Source organism: Nanorana parkeri, unplaced genomic scaffold (genome assembly GCF_000935625.1).
Source record: "Nanorana parkeri isolate BGI_ZX_2015 unplaced genomic scaffold, ASM93562v1 scaffold366, whole genome shotgun sequence".
NCBI lineage: Eukaryota > Metazoa > Chordata > Amphibia > Anura > Dicroglossidae > Nanorana > Nanorana parkeri.
In genome coordinates, this window is record NW_017306634.1 from 1,167,878 (window position 1) to 1,187,558 (window position 19,681).

Here is a 19,681-nt window from a genome sequence, read left to right on the forward strand (position 1 = left end):
TATTGTATTAGTCTACCCCCCACCCCTTTTACCAATCATTTCATTAAAGCCGTAAAAATAAGAAATACCTGTGGGAAGAAGAAAACTTAGAAAATATACTTAACTTATCCCTTATTTCCACACTGGAGAGGGTGACGTCATGACCCTTCCACCAAGATCCCAGAAAACGCAGTATTCCAAATCTTCCAAGAAGATGCCACAGTATGCAGAGGCGTCTTCTCGTGAGATCTGGGATCCTTAAAGTTTTTAGGACTTCGCTGAAAGATTGTGACATCACCCTCACCTAATTACAGCAGGCAGGATTCAGGGGCAAGGTAAATATATCTTATACATTTTATTCCAACAGTTTTACTATTACAGCTTATTTTTCTTTCAGCCATTTCCCCTTCCCTCCTGGGGAAAAAAAAGTTAGTGAAGTACAACATACCCCCGTTCTTACTCTACAGTACTATGCTTCTAGCCTTGCTCTATCTTCAAGAGCTGGAAATGTTATAAAAAGCATTGCAGAGAGGGGTTCAAGGATGGTGGGGGAATCGGTTAAGGGGGAGACGGGATTTGTGCTTTAATGACGATAAGATAAGATTTCCTCGAGAGGGTTCCACTGGCAATCTATTTACAACGATGTCAGCAGCTATTTTTTAAAGCTGCTATTCAGCTGGCCCAGAACAGCACATAAACGGTCCTAAAAAGGCAAATATACTTAAAGTAATCTAAATTCTGCTCATAAGCCTCAGGTTGCCGACAAGTAATAACAATTCCACAGCCACCAGACTTATTGGTTTACCTTCATTTGCAAGTGTAACAAATAGGACTTCTCCATTGTGACTGACCAGTACAGACTCCAGGCATAACATTTCTGTAAATAAGTAATGAGAGACACAAAATTATCTTAACTACATCACTAAAATAAAGCATTAAGCAGGTTACTTTGATAAACTCAGCATACACAGTCATGTTTAAAGAGAACTATGGGGTAACCTTTATATCCTATAGTTCGATTAAGGGTCACGGGAGGATATATTCTATGTCCTCCCGTGACCCAAAGCTCAGTATATAGCGAGCTATTGCTCACTATATACCGAGATTGCCGCAGCTGGGACGGATCCCGACAATGCTGTCGAGATCCACCCATCTGCGTGAGTGACAGCTGGCTCTGCCTATCTAGAGGCAGAGCCCGCTGTACCCGCCACCCCCCCCCCTTCCGTTCCACCAGTCAGCGCTGGAGGATCGGAGAGGAAGGGGGGAATCCCTGCGAGGAACGGTGACTGACAGTCACTGCTCTCTGCAGGGAGATGATCAGAAAGTGAGCAAGTGACGGTATGCGTTTGCTCACTTCCCAATATATAGAGCCGACCTGTTACAGTTTAATTGTCACAGGTCGGCTCGAACTATGAGGTTGAGTGAAAATCACTCACATCATAGTTCTCCTCTAATGAGGCACAGCACAGTAGTAACCAATCCGCTATGTTTTCACACGCAGAGACTTACTTTGTTCCGTCAATCATCCAAAACAGAATTTGTGAGGTCAGGTACTGATGTTGGACACAAAAATCTGGCTCAAATCTGCATTCTTTTCATCCAAAAGGTGTAGTAGAACGGAGGCCAGGGCTATTGTGCACATGGAACATTTATGCTGAAAAGAATCTTCCCCAAACTGTTGCCACATGGATGAAAATGCATATTGTCCTCCATCATCTACGGTCTCTTAACAGTACTTTTCCCTATAACCGGCTTAACTCAATAATTTGGAGGGATGTCCACATTTTTGGCTACACAGTATAGGTTATGTGTCTACAAACGTTGGACCATATAGCATAGAAGAACCTGGAGTTATGCGTCTATTTCACATATTCTTGTCCCTTCCTTTTCTCTCTCATTTTAGCAGCCAGTGCAGATAACCTCAAAGTTATCTCAATCCGAAAACTTAGCATGTAAGCGAAGTTTAGGAAAAAATATAACGAAAGATCAGAAGTAATTACAGATGGCACAGCATAGCTATGGATCTAAAAGTAGCACTAAAAAGAGATCAGGAGTAAACTGAGGGTGTTACGATGAGTTGGAGATGTTTAATATTTTGTAACGTAAGAACACTCTTGGATGAGCACTGCCTTAGGAGAAAATGAAAAGGCTTTTCCTGAGTATTAAGAAGGACTGCAATGACAGGGCTGCTAATGAAGAGGTCACAGTTTCATAATACAGTAGAGTGGTTCTACCAGGCAGAATACAATACATTCACACAACCCAGTACCAGGCCTGGGTTCCGATGTGTGCCATTACGTCAAAATGAGTTGATCATCTGCCAGCACTAAAAGTCTTTTGTGCAGATGGCACAAATGCCCTCTGTGAGTATGTTGGCAAGAGGCAGACATAATGAGGGTCCTATTCTGGAGCCGGTAGGACTGCAGACACGCAAGCAGGAATTTCCATTCAAAGACTAATGGGTCAGCTCACTGTAATTTATAGCTCAGCTAAATACACAGCTTATGGAGCTGTGTTACTGAGATCATTACACACTAGCAGCAAAAAATATGTTTAAGTAATCCTTTCATAAAAACAAATTCTAACTTTGTATTTCAAAAAGGTAATGTACAGTAGTTTTAGATTCTTTATTAAGACTAAGAAGAAAGTTTTTTCTTCATTTGTTTTGTCTGGTAAATATGATATGTTGCATATTCATATTGTATATTCCTTTTTTTAAGTATTCCTTACTACCCGTTGTAAAAACCCTGTTTACAGAGGATGTGGTACTTTTTTATGAGGCAATTCAGTTACCTTGTACAGAGCTCAGTAACTTAAGCCAAAATTTACATACCAACAGAATTGAATGAGTCAGAGTAACTCAACCCTTATTAGATGGCTCAGCCCCAGGTTTCAATAAGTCAGCGTCTTAGGGCAAGCACTTACTATGCTGTCTGCTTAGCTAATTCACAGGACTGTGGGAATCTTTTGTTTTACAGGTTTATTTGTAAAACGGATTGTATACACATAGTAAAACACAGAGCTAAAAACCTAGATACTTAAAATAAAGTACATTAAATAAAAAAGGTCTAAAAACTAGTATCATTTTCCATTTAAGTAGACAAATATAGAGAATTCCAAACCCTAAACTCAGGCTAAATCCTGCAAGCACGCCCACTTACATGAGCACACTAATCTACATATTGGCACGTTGCTCAGATACATGGGTGTGCAGGCAAAAGGGATTAACACGCCTTATTCCAGCCTTGGCACCAGATGGCCTATTTAAACTAGTATTAAACTCCCAAACCTTTTTTCAGTAAAGTATTCAGATCAAACAAACATGCATTTCCCCAGCAAAGTATTTCTTGCATTTTTGTCCAAGCATTTTCAGTCAGTATGTTTCCTCTCGGCTCAGCTTCCTTAAACGTCCTGTACAGTACACACATGTCCATCTACTAGCTTGGAGAAAAGAGGAAAGTGAGGCAGAGCAGGAAAGTGGATTGCCTTGCTGTGCCTTTGTGTTTGTGGAGACATGCTACTTAATAGCACACACAAGGGTGGCTCTAGAGCAGCGTTTTTCAACCACTGTGCCGCGGCACACTAGTGTGCCGTGAGATATTTTCTGGTGTGCCGTCAATAAATCGTTAATTTCTTTGATCGATCAAAATTATTTTGATCGATCAAAGTTACTCACCTCTCCGCCGGCTTCCGGGTCTTCCGTCGGAGATCCGGTGACGTCACGGACATCGACGTCACCGGACTCCTCCCCCCTTCCCCGAGTGGCTCTGTCGGCTAACAACCCGGCAAGCGAAAAGAGCCACACTAAAAAGATATCAGGGCCAGTGCTCGGGGGACCAACTGATTCTGCAGGAAACTAAAACGTCTAAACATTAAAGAGCAGCATCCACTGTAAGTGATTTAAATCAGCTTTTAAAATATATACTTGATATAATCTCTTGATCCCAGTGCTTAGTACAGCCAATATGGTCCTTTAGCCTTCTCACACTGGTAACACCTGTGGGGCTGCTCCTCCAATGGTCAGGGACTCCCGTCAACCATACAATGCTCTCTCTCTCTCCTCTTTTTATAGCTTTTAAAATAGCTTAAAAACCTTTTGACTTAAATAGCACTTTAACCCCTTGCCGTCCGCCCATCGTAAAAATACTGGCGGATGGCTGACCCTTCCTGGCAGGTGGACGTACATGTACGTGATTTTTTTTCTGCGGGCACTCGCAAGTGTAATTTCGCCGGGAAGGTAAACAACCGTCACCAGCGGTTTCATACAAGCGTTCGGCCGGTTATCCCGAGCACCGCTGTCTCCCCTGTGGTGTCCGGTACCGAGAACACCATCTCAGCGGCTGCTCGTAGAGAGAGAGAGAAGGAAGTGGTGATCAGCATTTCCCCCAGCGCTGAGCTCTCCTCCTTCTCTCTCTCTAAAGTCGGAAACTATGTGCATTACATCACTTCAGCCTTTAGCTGTCATTTCTCTGGCTGATCTCTGCTTCATCAGCTTCTTTGGGGGTCCCTAGGTGACATTAGGGGTCTTGGGGATGGCCTGGCCAGGAAGGGGGTTTAACACCCTGGTCATCAAGTAGTTAAGCAACAGTGCTGAGCTAGGAAGTTGCTGGATGGTCTTCAGCTGTTACCCTGCGACTTGATTCTGAACCAGTTTTGGATTTGCTTTCCCCGTTGCTGACTCAGCTTCCGCTTGGACTTCTCTCTGCCCTGCCTCCTTCAGCTAGTTATTGAACATGGCTTGCCTCTGCTATCTCTTGTTTGACCTTGGCTAAGTTCCTGACCACAGCCTCTCTCTGCTGATCTTCTGGCGTGACCTCAGCCTGCCTCCTGACCATGACTCTGCCTGCTAACTTTCTTCTCGGCCAATGATCAATGCTTGTCTGGTCCACGCTTCCAGTCTGCGGTGTTCCAGGGTCCTGCCCAGCTGTTTATGTGATCTGGACTCCCAGCACCTGTGCCACTTTGTGCCCTCTCTCTCTTTCTCTGTGCTTTCCACCAGGGGTGTCTGGAACAGTGGTTTAAGGAAAGCCCTCTTCTCATCACGGCAAACTCACAGTTAGGCATGCATGCAAATCAAGCTGTATATGTGAATATGCATATGTTTTTGATCCCACAGTTTCACCTTTTTTTGCAGAATTGGGATCGATCATACAAATGTGTCTTAGCAAAAACCTCCTCTAAATTCTTAAACCAGAGATGCAAGACTGGCTGCTAAGGGCAACAGAAAGAGTTGTTTCAGGTTCTAAACCATGAGGATTACACGTTTGCTTGATCCACCTGTGTTCAGTAGAGTGAAATATGAGCTTCTGGCATCATTAGGGAACAACAAGAAGAAAAAAGCACAGAGCTCTCTTAGGGATGTGGGGCATGCGTGAATGTGGTTAGTGGGGATTGCTGCTCAAAGAACAGGAGGAGAAACCTGTGAACATAATAATGAGGCAATAAGAGCGCAAATCCGAAAGTGTAAATAGTGTAGCGATGGCCCGTCTATACAAGATTAAAAATGGAAAAATTAAACAGAAAGTGGGGAACTTACTTCTGGTATCGAGAGTCCAGGCTCAGACCCACTTCTTTTTTTCAAGCTTGAGAAAGAGGATCTCCTCAAAACGCGTTGCTCTTTTATCACCGTCCCGTGCACCCCCTTCTTCAGCCCTCAGCCACTTTCACTCCATCACTTTCAGAATAACACAGCGGCCAAGATCATAGACAGCCTCCTCACCAGCCCTCCGGCACACACAGCGCCCAGTTTAAATCTGTTCTTTACTTCAGTCTTTGACCCCCGGTTTCACCAACACACTTGATGACACCATTCCCAGCCGCCATGGTAAAATCCTAGGACCAGTCCTGCTTTGCCCTTACTCTTCCAGCTGGAGACCACCGCATATCGAATACCATTACATAACACGTCTTGCATTGCCAGAACAGTTATCGCACCCGGACTCTCAATACCACAAGTAAGTTCCTCACTTTGTTTAATTTTTCAATTTTTAATCTTATATAGACGGGACTTCCCTACACTATTTACACTTTCGGATTTGCGCTCTTATTGCCTCATTATTATGGCATCATTAGGGCTGGTTTTACACTTTTGTGGTGCTTTAACACACTGATATTAGTGTATGTTACATTAGGAATTATTGTACGTTGCATTAAGGCAGCATTCATTTTTGTATGGGCTGCCAACAAACCCTGACACAGCCCAAACCGCACATTACCCTTTTTTTGCTGCTGGAGCATTGCCTTAAAATGTTGGCGTACCATTCAAAATGAGCACATGCATAGTGCAGTACCATATGTTGCAGACACCCACATTATCAGAACAGTGGTGTGATTTTGGTCTAAAAGAACATTATAGCGTTAAAACAGTTTGCAAAAGGAACAGAATGCAACACATTACCTGGATAATCAATGTAGGTCTTTAGTGTACACAAACACTCATGACACAGTGCCCACAGTTCATCTTCTTGCAAAGGTTTCCCATAATTTAGTAAAATATCTTTTAGAGGGATCCACTGTAAAATAAGAGAGGTACCCAAAAAGAACACTGATTATTATATGCCACGTGTGTAAAATTCACAATAATCACATCTTCATGCATACAGAAGGCAGGAGCCATTCAAGCCAGAGTTCCAGAAGTCATATAAAACTAGAGTCCTTAAGTTGGGATAGGAGTTTATTAGAATATTTAAAAGGTGAGGAATACACCCCAAACGCTAACACTTTATGAACACAGACCTTGAGATTGAGGGCCTAAAACATTCTACTACTGACACCATTCAGTGAGCTACTAATGCTGTTCAGCAAATAGTAGAGCAATGATGAAATAAAAATGTTCACTCACGGTCCACTATATCAGAGTTCTTTGTAATCCACTGCAGCATGAATACAGAGAACACCTCACAGGGTCAAGGGAGTGCACTTCCTGAAGCCTGTGCACTTTTCTCTCTTTCAGCTTCTTTTAGTAAATGTTTTACAAATAACACAGTATGTGTGGCTGTATATAATGATATATATATATATATATAATCTCAAGGATTCATTTTAGAATTTGGCTAAATTGTACCCTTATCAAATGAAATTAACGCCAATGAAAAAGAAAACTAAGGACTATGCACCTTACAGGATCTTTAGACCACTGCAGAGGAGGGGGAAAAGACGTTGGAAGAACCAGGACCGGTCTAAGAAGAAGCCGGCTCAGGACTTTCGGGTAAGTATAACGTTGATTTTTTTTTTTTAACCTAGGCATAAGCGAGCAGTTAACCCTTGCAGTGATCATGATGCATCTCTTGCTGTGTCTCTAATGTTCATGTTACAGTGAGTTTGCATAGTGTATCTCACAGATCACGTTGACGATTATCAAAATTGACTGCTTGTGTAGTATATATTAGCCATGGTTAACTGGCTGTTGGAAAAAAAAAAAAAAAAACATGCGGGCTCTAACCTTCCACACATCTCTGTGATTGGAACGCAAGTGGAGTTCACTGAAACTTAGCATCTAGAACCACATGAAAGTCATGAAAATGTAGTGATCACATTGAACTTCTTAGTTCAGTTCATCAAGGCTCTTGGCCCCCTCCATAGCGAACACAGTACGGAAGACAGCAGCACAAACTTTTTAACGATCAATCAATGGTTCTCAAACCACATAAAACAAGAGAGTTTAAAAAATAAAAAAAAAGGTCCCCTGGTGGCTCCAAGACCAGACTAATAAGGAAATATACAACAAAAACTGTCCTGTTATGCTCATGTGTCAATTTTCCTTCATGTGAAAAACTTTTCTTTACAGTCCACTGACATTACATAAAACCTGGACACCAAAGTACATCTTAGCATGGAATTTTATAAGTTAATTGAAAGAAAAATATGAATCAACATGTTAAATCATGCATGTGACTGACGTTATCTGCTTGGAGTAAAATGCGATTTTACCTGCTGCTCCTCTTGTAAAGCATCTGACTCATGTCCATCGATATCTACATCCAGCTCAGGACTGTTGACATGTCTTGAGACAGAGACAGCCCCCCTCTGATAAAGTGGTGGAGATATCAGTGTTTCATGTACATTGTGTTGTGTTCTATTTAACACTGGAAATTCTGGATCCATATACTCGGAATCTGCATATGTTTGTAGAGATCTGCTTTTATTCATATTAAGCATTTGCTGGTTTTCCTGTTCAAGTGCCAGAACTAAATTTTCATAGGAAACTTGAGAATGGCACTTAGATTGTCCAAGGGGGGATAAACAGTTTGCGTTGCTTGGCAACGAGAGACAGGAATTATCAAAAGTGACACGTTTTGACTGATTTGCTTGTCCATCGTTAGAATCTTCTTCGTCATCTTGGTCATCCATACTTTCATTTGGGGACAAACAACTAGGAACCGATGGCCAGCTTTTTAGGGTGACCATTCCTCCACTTTGCGGAGACGGGGACAAAGCGTGCTTGTCAACCTGATTAACCACAGGGGAAATTTTATTTATGCGCTGTCTTTTTAAAGAAAGTTTTGCTATTTCATCTTCAACCTTTAGCCTGTCAACGTTCTCAAACTTTTCAAAGGTGGGCAATTTAGTTTTTTCCCTTTTGTTTTTCTTTAGGTGGCATCCAAAAGAATTTGGAGAGGAACATGGTTTATCCATTTTGAATTCCACTTCCCGCCATCCATTCTGAAATTCTTCTTCTCGTGATGAGGTAGAATGATGAGTTATACAACTGTTAGTCAAGCAGCTTTCATTGACAGAGAGGATATGGTTTGGCATTCCCTTTGCATTAGAGGGATCTTTAATAATATTGTCCTTTTTGTTGATCTCCTTCCAGAGACTGTCCCAGCCATCTATACCGAAATAAATATAAGTTATAAATATATATATTTCAGGAATTGTGTCTATTGCAGGGTAATGTCTAATGTCAGGCTTTTCACTGTCATGTTGAACAGCTTATATGCACATTCCAGGGCTGCAGCTACCTTGTCTTATTCTGGTCCTCCCTATACTTCCACATATATTCTACTAGCCACTGAGACACACACACACACACACACACACACACACACACACTCTCTCTCTCTCATTTTCTCTCTCCCTCTCTTTCCACCCAAACCATACTTTCTAACTACTTGTCAGGATTTTTAAACCTCAAAGACAGTCAATAATGTTCAAGGCAGAGATGAATGGAATATTGTGTAGACAATCGTAAAGCAACATATTAAAAATCATAAGATGTAGTGCATTCTAAAAGACAACCTGGCATATTTAGTCTTCAAATCAATATAACTGTGCAGGCTTACATTTTTATGTACTCAGATTGGGACAACGAAGTAAGCCACTTGTCATTTCCTTTCTTTGCAGTGTGTGTTACACACACACATACACACACATGTGGTCTTTGGCTGCCCTCTGCAATTCAGGGTTTTCTTTATTTCCTATGCCTTTAATTAGGTCTGGGGAAACCTGTTCTCTATTTATTCTTTGCTATATACGTTTCTAACGTGGTATGTGGTTTCCACATATATACCCAAGTGTATGCAACAGAGACATCTGTTTTCATTAAACAGGTTGTAATTATACTTCCATCCCGGCCAATAGGGCTGAGTGCTGCAGACTTCTAATTTAGACTGTGACATGAGTTTCCTGTGTTTCTTGGTCTATCTCAGTTACACTCATTTTCACCTTCTTTTCCAATCTTAGACCCAGAATTCCCTGTGGTTGAATTTCTGTTGTTTATAACGGTAATGCACGTTATCAGGAAGACAGGTACCAGTGAAGAGCTCTGCTTAGTGTTCTGCCTGCATTGCAAGCATGCAAATACAACAGTGGTTGCACAAAACTAGATTGAAAGTAAACTCTGGAGTGCACTGTTGCTATGTATCTGCATGAAGTTGAACTGTTAATGATCTGGCATATAAGCATCTTTCTTTTAAATGTCACTGTGCTGCAAGGACTAACAAAAAGAGCACCAGTTATAACAGGACCTATGCAAGACTTTGAATATTAAAGTAAACCTTTCCATTCCTCAAGCATGTAAACATTTTCGTATGCTCATAATCTGTTCTATGAGCTGTTAGAAATGCAGTCCTCTCCCTAAAAAAGACAGACCATTTTCACTGGTATGAAAAATCTAAATTTGTTGTCAAATGTCAACAGCTAAACCTTCACAGACCAGCAGAGAGGTGGACTGTAACTCATAATGTGGCTTCGCCTTCTCTATACTATGTGAAAGGAAAGCTAGTGGAGCCCCATTGTGAAATAATTGGGTCTATGGTGGGCCTAGAATGGAGAAGAGTTTTTGTTCACCAATTATAGGCTAACGAGTTGTTTATAAGACTGCTAAGTTCACATTTGCCATTCATTTCTGCAAGCCATGGAAAATGTAAGAGTTGATTTAACTCTTTAGTAATGTTGTGTGTGCTTGCCAAAAAACGTGTACTATTGTATCTATGGATGCACCAATACCGACACCAGTATCAGTGCCAATACTGGGCATTTTCACGTGCACTTTTACACTTTTATAAGCACCAATACCAGCACTTGCTGGAGACCTCAGGCAGCTTGCCGAGGACCTTACGGTGGCTGTCTTTTACAGCACTGGTCTGGCCCCCACCAAGCAGCCATGGGGAGAACTGCATGGAGCCCTGGTGATACCCATAAGCAGTCATGGTGACACTGCAGAGCTGTGGTGAGACCTGCACAGTGTCCCGAGACACTGCACAGCCCTGGTGAGCAACAGAATATGTAGCTTAATATTATTCTGCATTGCTGTAGAATGCATTTGGGATGGGTAGCCCTGTGCAGCTTGGCGTCCATGGCAGAGCTACCAGGGTCGCATCAGTTGCAGCTGTGACTGTGCCCTGGCGCTCCACCACTATCCTAAAATCATTAGTCTATTGTTTTAGAAAAAAACTGTCACACGATACTAAAAAAAAAAAAAAAAAAAAAAAAAAAAAAAAAAAAGAAGTATCAGTAATTGGTAGTATCGGTACTCGGTCTTAAAAAAAAAAATGGTATGGGTGCATCCCTAATTGTATCCTTAATTATATATATTAATGTTTAATCCAACTCTTTATCATAATAGTCAGGGGGTACCAAAAGCCTGACAGCTACTGCTATTTTAACCGCTTGACCTCAGTCTTCCATCTTCTGACTGTGGTTAACAGTCAAAAAACAGAAGCCTGTAGTCAAGATACACTCAAACAAATACAAGTCTTTGTTATCTGATACTGTTATACAAACTCAGAGGCCAGGAGACAGAACTGTCTCAGATTCAGGTGACCTCTGACTTACATAGTTGGGAGTTAGACTAAAAGCAAGTAAAGCGCAACAAATAAAACGTATTTCTTATATAAGCCTAAACTTTAATAATAATTTTTTGAATATCACAATTATTGTCCAACCCTGCTGGCAGCAAAATAAGAATATAATTTATATAGACTGTCACTGGAATTGAAATGTTTTCATTAAAATGGGCAGCTGTGGAAGAAGTGTTTCATACTTCCATCTCCACTGGGCGATGACTTGGATGGTCCATTAGTTGAAAACCTACGGCTGCTAAAAATACTTTAAAGCATAAGAAAAGTGTCCTGATTGAACAAATCAAAGACAGGCATGGTTTTTTTTTATTATTATTGACAGAAGAGACTTAAGCTGGCTCATACACCTATAGATTTTCTATGGTCAGATGGAAAAAGTGCAACTGTTTCCTCCATCTACGCTACACTGTGTGGATGGAGGAATCTCCCACTGGTCTAAGCCTTAGTATCTTGCAAGTCAGCCCCACTGGCTCTCAAAATACCTGAACAATGCCTGCATCCAATAAGATTGTTCAGCCAAAATTCTTCTGCCAGTGAGCAATTTTTATTTTTTGTGCGCACAGAGCCACGCATGCACAGCGCAGTGCACAGACCCAGCATGTCAAGGTGATGTGCGCACGGGAGTTACATCATGCCAACCAATTAAGAGGCCGAAGATGCAAAACCCAGAAGAATGCCCTGTGGTTCAATCTGCATATAGTGAGGTACCAGGTATTTCACAACATCAAAGTGTTGGATGTTGAGTTTTCGGTGGCCAGGAATTCTTGGCAAAGGGAGCATCAATGCAAACCGCAGAGGAAATTATGAACGCATTTCTTTTACAAGGGCCTTGTTAAAAGGGGAAAAATAAATAAAAAATAACACTAACAGGGTCTCTCTAGGGCGGGCATGTCAATCTAGTAGTGTTACCCCTTGGAAAGTCTGAATAGGGTCCCAATTGTTAATCATTTATTTTATTTTGCATTTTTTTCTGGTTAAAGTTCTACAGATTGGTTCGATGATGCACGGATGTCTAGATGACGCAGTTGCTGTTGATTGTCCAATCTATTACATGCTGCAAAACCTTTTCATACATTATGTCTGATCACATTGTACCTTGTTATAGATGTATTCCATTTTGCAACTGTGCCAAGAACATGTACCCAATTGTCTGGACTGTCCTTAACAACAACTTGTTACACTTCAACGCTGAAGTCAGTTTTACACTTTAGGAAAGTACGGCCCTCGGTAGAAGAGGTCTGGAGCATTACGTAATGGTCTTACTCAGTTTGACAATCTAGATTATTTGCATAGGCTATGAATGATCAAATGCCTTTGGGTATTTTGACAGCATCAATTAAATAAGGAGATTATACATTTATCCTGTACCGATTACACTTTCCAAATACAACAAGAAAATGGGAATGGTGGGGGGATGGAGGGGGTAGATGGTTCTTTAAACTACAGAACAGCACAAGAACAAAAACCCATTGATTATCTGACCATGCCAGGGTTCTTACATCACTACATAGATTTTTTATTTCTACAGCTATTGATCAAGATACATCAGCAGAGAAAATTTACCTTGTACAGCGCTGACGGATTCTATGGAGAGGACCCTTCTTCCAATGGATGAAAGGCTTCGACAAACGGATGCAGAGGAACAGTTAAGCTTTTCTTCACACTGCGATATAATGCTCTGTACGCACAGAAGATTTATTTCATATGAGATCCATAAAGATAATTGTGCATGCATCACACATACATCTATAGATCAATACAACTGTCTTTTTTCTTTTTTTAATTCTACCATATCAAGCACAGATACAAAGACAGAAGAATGATTGTTAGAACCTAGGGAAGAGTTATTTGATACAAATTCACACAGAGGAGAGGACAAAAAAAAAGGACTTTAAATCTCTATATACACTTGTAAAACTGTATAACATTTATCCACAGTGGCTAAAAAGTTTTTACCATTATTACTACTACTGTTATTTTTATAGTGCTCTCAATTTACACAGTGCTTCATACTCTATTCATTCACATCAGTCCCTGCCACCAAGGAGCTTTCAATCTAAGGTTCCTTTGTCACAAGGACACATACTAGGGCCAATTTAGACAGTAACCATTTAAACTACTAGCATGTCTTTCGAGTGTGGGATGAAACCAGAGTACCCGGAGAAAACCTACGCTAGCACAAGGAAAACATGCACCCTCCATGCGTATAGTATCCTGGATCCCAACCAGACATTGAATAAGAGAGCATTAAGTGCTAGCTCTGCAGGGGGGCTGTTTCTCCCTTATTAAAAATAGTAACACATTTGCTTTAAGATTGTTTTTTTAATGCTTACATTTATTTTAAGGCAAAAATGACTTTTGCCCTTAACTGAAACCACTGCAAAAGTAATACACTGGTGACAGTTTACCACAGGGGTAGGCAACCTTGGCACTCCAGCTGTTGTGGAAGTACAAGTAGAATGAGGCATTGCAAGACTGACAGCCGCAGGTATGACTCCCAGAGGCAGAGACATGATGGTATTTTTAGTTTCAGCACAGTTGAAGTACTGAGATTGACAACCCCTGGTTTACCAGATGAACAACCAAGATTTGGGTAATTATAAGCACACGATTAACTACATCACTCTATGGTGATAAAGAATGTACAATTTTACCTCAATGTCCGGTCTCTTTCCCGGGTTCTCCTGTTGCATACAATCCAGCATGAAGTTTAAATCTTGACAAAATTCTGTTTGTGAATCTGGGTCAACCACGTATTCCACTGCTGCTTTTAGTGTTGCACCCAGAGAGTATATATGTGCCTGCATAAAGAAAATAATAGTCACAGATACAGAGCAGTAGAACATAAATATGGCCATGCTGGGCCACTAAGAAAATAAAATACAAAGAGCACACGTGTTTCTTTACCCATTTAATTTTTGTGAGAGCTGGGATTATACTGCTGGCAGTAAAAAGGCTCTATGCCAAATCTTTAAAATCAGCATATAGAAACAATGTAAACGCTGAACTATGACACATAAAAACCAAAAACACAGTTAAAAGCAGATGTCTTATGATGCCTCATGAAGCCCATCTGTCAGCTGCTTGACCAGACTCTGAGATTTTTGTTTTATGTGAACCTGACCTAGCATAAAATATTGTGACAGTAAAACAAGAGCAGATGTGCAAATGCCAAAAAGGTGCCTGCAAGGACCTGTGGGAGTCCTCAAACCAGTCCGTGTGTCCCTATGCACCACCTTGGGTCTGAAGCCTGAGAACTTACCTGTCCAAAATGAAGACGCACTTTGTCTATCAGTTGTCAAATGCCAGAACTTCAGTGGGATCTATTAACAGTCTATGTCTCGGATCCAAGATTACTCAACCATGATTAAAGGGCAAAAGGGGTATTTGCAGGCACCACAAGATGCAGCATTTCAACAATGCTGTTACCCTATGCTCCTCACCAATGTTACAGTCCGACTGTTTAAAGGAGAACTATGAGGCAAGTGCTTTTCACTCATCCTTATAGTTCTAGCCGACCTGCGACAATGAAACTGTCACAGGTCGGCTCAGTAGATCGGGAAGTGAGCGAACACATACCGGCGTTCGCTCACTTCTCGATCCTGACACGGCAGAGAGCCATGACAGGGGAGGGACTGGATTCCCCCCTCCCATCCTCCAGCGCTGACTGGCGGAATGGACGGGGGAGGGGGTGGGTACAGCTGGCTGTGCCTCTAGATAGGCAGAGCCAGCTGTCACTCAAGCAGCTGGGTGGATCCAGACATAATTGTCGGGATCCGTTTCAGCTGCGGCGTCTCAGTATACCGAGCTTAGGGTGACGGGAGGACACTAGTTTGTGTCCTCCCGTTACGCTTAGGAGAACTATGGGGAAAAGCCCTAACCCCATAGTTCTCCTTTAATCTCCTCTAGATTTACCAAAAATGAGGTAGTGCAAGGGCTTATCGGGTTTGTATGCGAACTGAGCTTATATATCACATAGTTTGGGTAATTTTAAAGTTGGCTGTAAGGTCCAGTTGTAACACGTATGATGAATTTTAGAAACATTTCAAGCCTGGTTTGGCTCACCTTAAAAATGGGTAGCCCCATCACCTCCCAATCCTATGTCAGTAAAAAGAGAGACCAAAAGATGGGTACTGTACGATTGTAAATATTTGGTAAAGCCAACATCTTGACTAATATCCAAAAGATTCCGATGACTTCCAACAGCTTGCCGTGAGCATCCAGGGAAAGAAGGGCATTCCAGGATTCACACTTTCTGTGACATACAGTGCCCAAGCAATTCCTCCAGTTTTCTTTGAAAACAAAACACACTGGGCCAGGCTTACCAGTGGTTTTAAAGCTCCATAATCTATCTTTTACACTGTGAAAAGGCACAATGCCAATACCAAACACTGAACTATTTGTTTGTCCCTTAAAGCGCACCTTGCAGCTATAATACAAGGTCTGTTTTTTAAGTGCACCCCCCATTCCTTGCTGAAAAGCAGCATTAAAATTAAATAAAAACTTGTACGGGAGGAGAGTTATACTTCCGTTTCCCCTGGACTTCTGCATGCAGCGAGGGTGAGATCACCCTCCTCCCAAAGAGATCTGAATATGGTAGAGTACTCCAAATCTCACCGAGAAGACACTCCCAGCCAGGTAAGAGGCAAGTATATTATCTATCTTATTCTACACTTACAGGTATTTTTTTGCTGCTTTTTATGAATGGGGAGATCGGGCCCACTTAACCAGTTGACATCCGCGGTGTTAAACCCCCTTCCCATCCAGGCCATTTTTCAGTATTCAGCGCTGCGGTACTTTGACTGACGTTTATTCCGTCATGCAGCGCTGTACTGAAATGAATTTTATACCCTTTTTTGGGGACACATAGAGCTTTCTTTTGGTGGTATTTATTCACCACTGGGGTTTTTATTTTTTTATATATTAAAGACAAATTACAGATTTTTTTTATAAAAAAACAGTTTCCCCTATATTAAATTCTAAAACATTTATAGTTTCCCAATTTTTTGGTAAAATATAAAAGACGGGGGTCTAGTCGGGTAAAGAGACACCAAACATGTAACACTCCACTATAATAGAAATTAACAAAATCATTAAAAAAAGAAATCAATATAGCATTTATATATAGCAGTGTATTTGTTGCAAAAGCCATTTTGTAATTATTAAAAATGACCTTTCCATTTAAAACAGCGAACGCTGTAATTTTCTAAAAGTGTCAAAAAAAATGTAAACGCCCAACTTGATTGGCTGACTTAATTTTCCAGAAGTCTGCACTAAGATGCAATTCAAGACATCCCTTGCAATAGGAATTTTATTTTTGGTGCGATACTCTCTAAGGGTGATTACTGCTAAAGGAATGCAGACACTGCACCTTTCCTCATTACAACACAGAACATCCATCAGCTGATCAGATTGTAAAGGGCACAGGGGGGAATTTATCAAAACTGGAGCAGGCAACATCTGGAGCAGCTCAAACTTAACTGAACAAACTGAGAATAAAGGCTGATCGTATTGAGGTGTTGATTGTTACATATTTAAAACCCAAATTCCCCCAACCTTAAACCTTTGCTTGAGAGTGTTTACTTGACCTTAATGTATTCCTGTCGTAGGAGATGTATGGAGGCTGCCATTGCCCACTTTCTTACAAAATTGCTAGTTGTCTGGCTATAGAGGTGACCCCCTAAAGTGGCTGCAATACTGTAACTGGCCCAGAACAAGTATACATGTAATAAGTGTTGGAGAAAATAGATGTTTGTCTTTATACTTGCTCCAAGTCACCAACTCAGGAAGTATGGATGGTCAGTACAAAAACACGGGGAACTTACATTTTCCTGGGCGCTACGTTATTCTAACCTCACAGTCAGGTCATACACCTTCCGTTTTATATCTTTCAGCTCAAACTCGATCCATGCCAAGTGTGGGTAGGGAATTTCCCCTGTTGGCTATTGTAGTCGGACAGTGGTGAGGGGACGGGAGGATCTTGAGGTGGCTACACACTGGTCCTGCTGACTTGGGTGACCAGTGTATAACCAGCTTAAGCAAGAAAGGTAAAAGTGCCAGCAGGTTACCAAAAGAAAAAGGGAATTGGTAAAAATAAAAAAAATACAATAAAATACCTGCGATTGTGTGAAAGGAGGGGGCAAGGAGCAATACTGTATTATGGAATGCAGAAATGGAGCAAGAAGATCTGCTTTAAAGACCCATTTAGAATGTATGCAGCTGTTTCAACTTTTTTCTTTTTTTAAGAAGCTGCTCCACATTAACTCACCTCTAAAGTGTTACCAGTCAGATCAAATTCTGGAGGTACAAAAGCACCTTCTGGATCATCTGAAATGAAAATGTAACCCAGTTTTAATAACAAGATCACTGAATACTTTGTAGTTTGTGTCACAGTGACAGCAAACACGCCATTCACAAACCAGATCAGAGGAAAGAACATTTAAAATATGCATAAACACATCACAGTGAATATTTAATATCCGAGATTAACACACAAGACCAGAACAGTTCTATTTTAAAAGCTTGTTCACACTTTATCCAGTGCGTTCCAGCACAGTTAGCACTGGATTACATACTTATTACTTTGAAGTGATGACGTTTGTTTTAGAAATGTAAAAGATTGCTAAAAATAAAAAATAAATTTTGGGAAAAAAAAAAATAACAGTTATACTCACCCGAACTGCGATCCTGGCTTGCTCCTAGAACAGTCCTTCAGCCTTGGGCCTCCTCTGCTCAGGTGGTCTAAGATCCTGCGAGTCATCAAGTCCTATACAGTCTATAGAACATGAGGGATATTCCATCACTGGAGAAGAGAGGCTGAAGGGATCGGTCTAGGGTTCAGCCAGGATCATGGTTCGGGTGACAACATCTGTTATTTTAGCTCCCCATGCAAAACGAGCACTTAACACTTGCAGTGCAGGGGTAGCCCCACTGCAAAGGTTAAGATTTTATTTGCCTGCAGGTCTTCTTTAAAACTCCTGAAAAGAGAGACAGCATGGTTATTCAATGCTGGAAATCAATCTTAAGAGGTAACTTCTGGGCAGCCACCAAATCAATTCATCAGTGTGCCTCTTACAGTATTGGTAAATCCGTAGTTATAATCGCAGGAATGTAAAACGCTCAGCATATGGATTGGCAGGAAGAGTACAATGGGGACTTTCCTTGCTACTAAATATTCCACGGTCACCTGTTAGTGGTATTATAACAAAGTGGAAGCAACTGGGAACAACAGCAACTCAGCCACCAAATGGTAGGCCACATAAAATTACAGAACGGGGTCAGCGCATGCTGAAGCGTTCAGTGCGCGGAAGTCGTCAACTGTCGTCACTTCGTGTGGCCTTCAGATCGGCACAACAGTGCATAGACAGCTTCATGGAATTGGTTTCCTTGGCCGAGCAGCTGCATCCCAGACTTACATCACCAAGTGCAATGCAAAGCGTCGGATGCAATGGTGTAAAGCACGCCGCCACTGAATTCTAGAGAAGTGGATACATGTTCTCTGGAGTGACCAATCACACTATTCTGTCTGGCAATCCAATGGACGTGTCTGGGCTTGGCGGTTGCCAGGAGAACGGTACTTGCCTGACTGCATTGTGCCAAGTGTAAAGTTTGGTGGAGGGGGGATTATGGTGTGGGGTTGTATGTCAGGGGTTGGGCTTGGCCCCTTAGTTCCAGTGAAGGGAACTCTTAAGGCATCAGCATGCCAAGACATTTTGGACAATTTCATGCTCCCAACTTTGTGGGAACAGTTTGGGGATGGCCCCTTCCTGTTCCAACATGACTGCGCACCAGTGCACAAAGCAAGCTCCATAAAGACACGGATGAGCAAGTTTGGGGTGCAGGAACTTGACTGGCCTGCACACAGTCCTGACCTCAACCCCATAGAACACCTTTGGGATGAATTAGAGCGGAGACTGCGAGCCCGGCCTTCTCATCCAACATCAGTACCTGACCTCACAAATGCGCTTCTGGAAGAATGGTCAAACATTCCCATAGACACACTCTAAACCTTGTGGACACCTTCCCAGAAGAGTTGAAGCTATTATAGCGGCAAAGAGTGGGCCAACTCAATATTGAATCCTATGGACTAAGACTGGAATGCCATTAAAGTTCATGTGCGTGTAAAGGCAGGTGTCCTAATACTTTTGGCAATATAGTGCATTAGTAGCCTATTTATATGAGAAGGAAACTGATCTTTACTGGTCCCTGAAAGAAAACTCTGTCAGACATCTGTATATTTCAATATTTCAAGAGCTGGCTTTCATTTATTTAATAGACTGGGCTGACATGCTTGCAGCAGTTTCATTTTGCAGGGTAACACCACTTTGTGTTTATGTCATGAGAATTTCATAAATGATGCACTTTTGTCATGCAGAAAAAAAAAAAAAAAAAAAAAAAAATCT

At 41.5% G+C, this 19,681-nt stretch overlaps 1 protein-coding gene across 1 annotated transcript in view; it reads right to left on the reverse strand.

Annotated features, from left to right (window-relative positions):
- Positions 1-19,681, reverse strand: part of KNDC1 (kinase non-catalytic C-lobe domain containing 1) — a 98,388-nt gene that overhangs the window by 60,265 nt on the left and 18,442 nt on the right. The window contains exons 3-8 of the mRNA XM_018558894.1: positions 17,548-17,606; positions 13,934-14,080; positions 12,843-12,957; positions 7,909-8,807; positions 6,377-6,491; positions 785-856 (exon numbers count right to left, since the gene is read on the reverse strand). Of these exons, the coding sequence (XP_018414396.1) occupies positions 785-856; positions 6,377-6,491; positions 7,909-8,807; positions 12,843-12,957; positions 13,934-14,080; positions 17,548-17,606 (1,407 nt within the window). The remainder of the gene's footprint in view (positions 1-784; positions 857-6,376; positions 6,492-7,908; positions 8,808-12,842; positions 12,958-13,933; positions 14,081-17,547; positions 17,607-19,681) is intronic.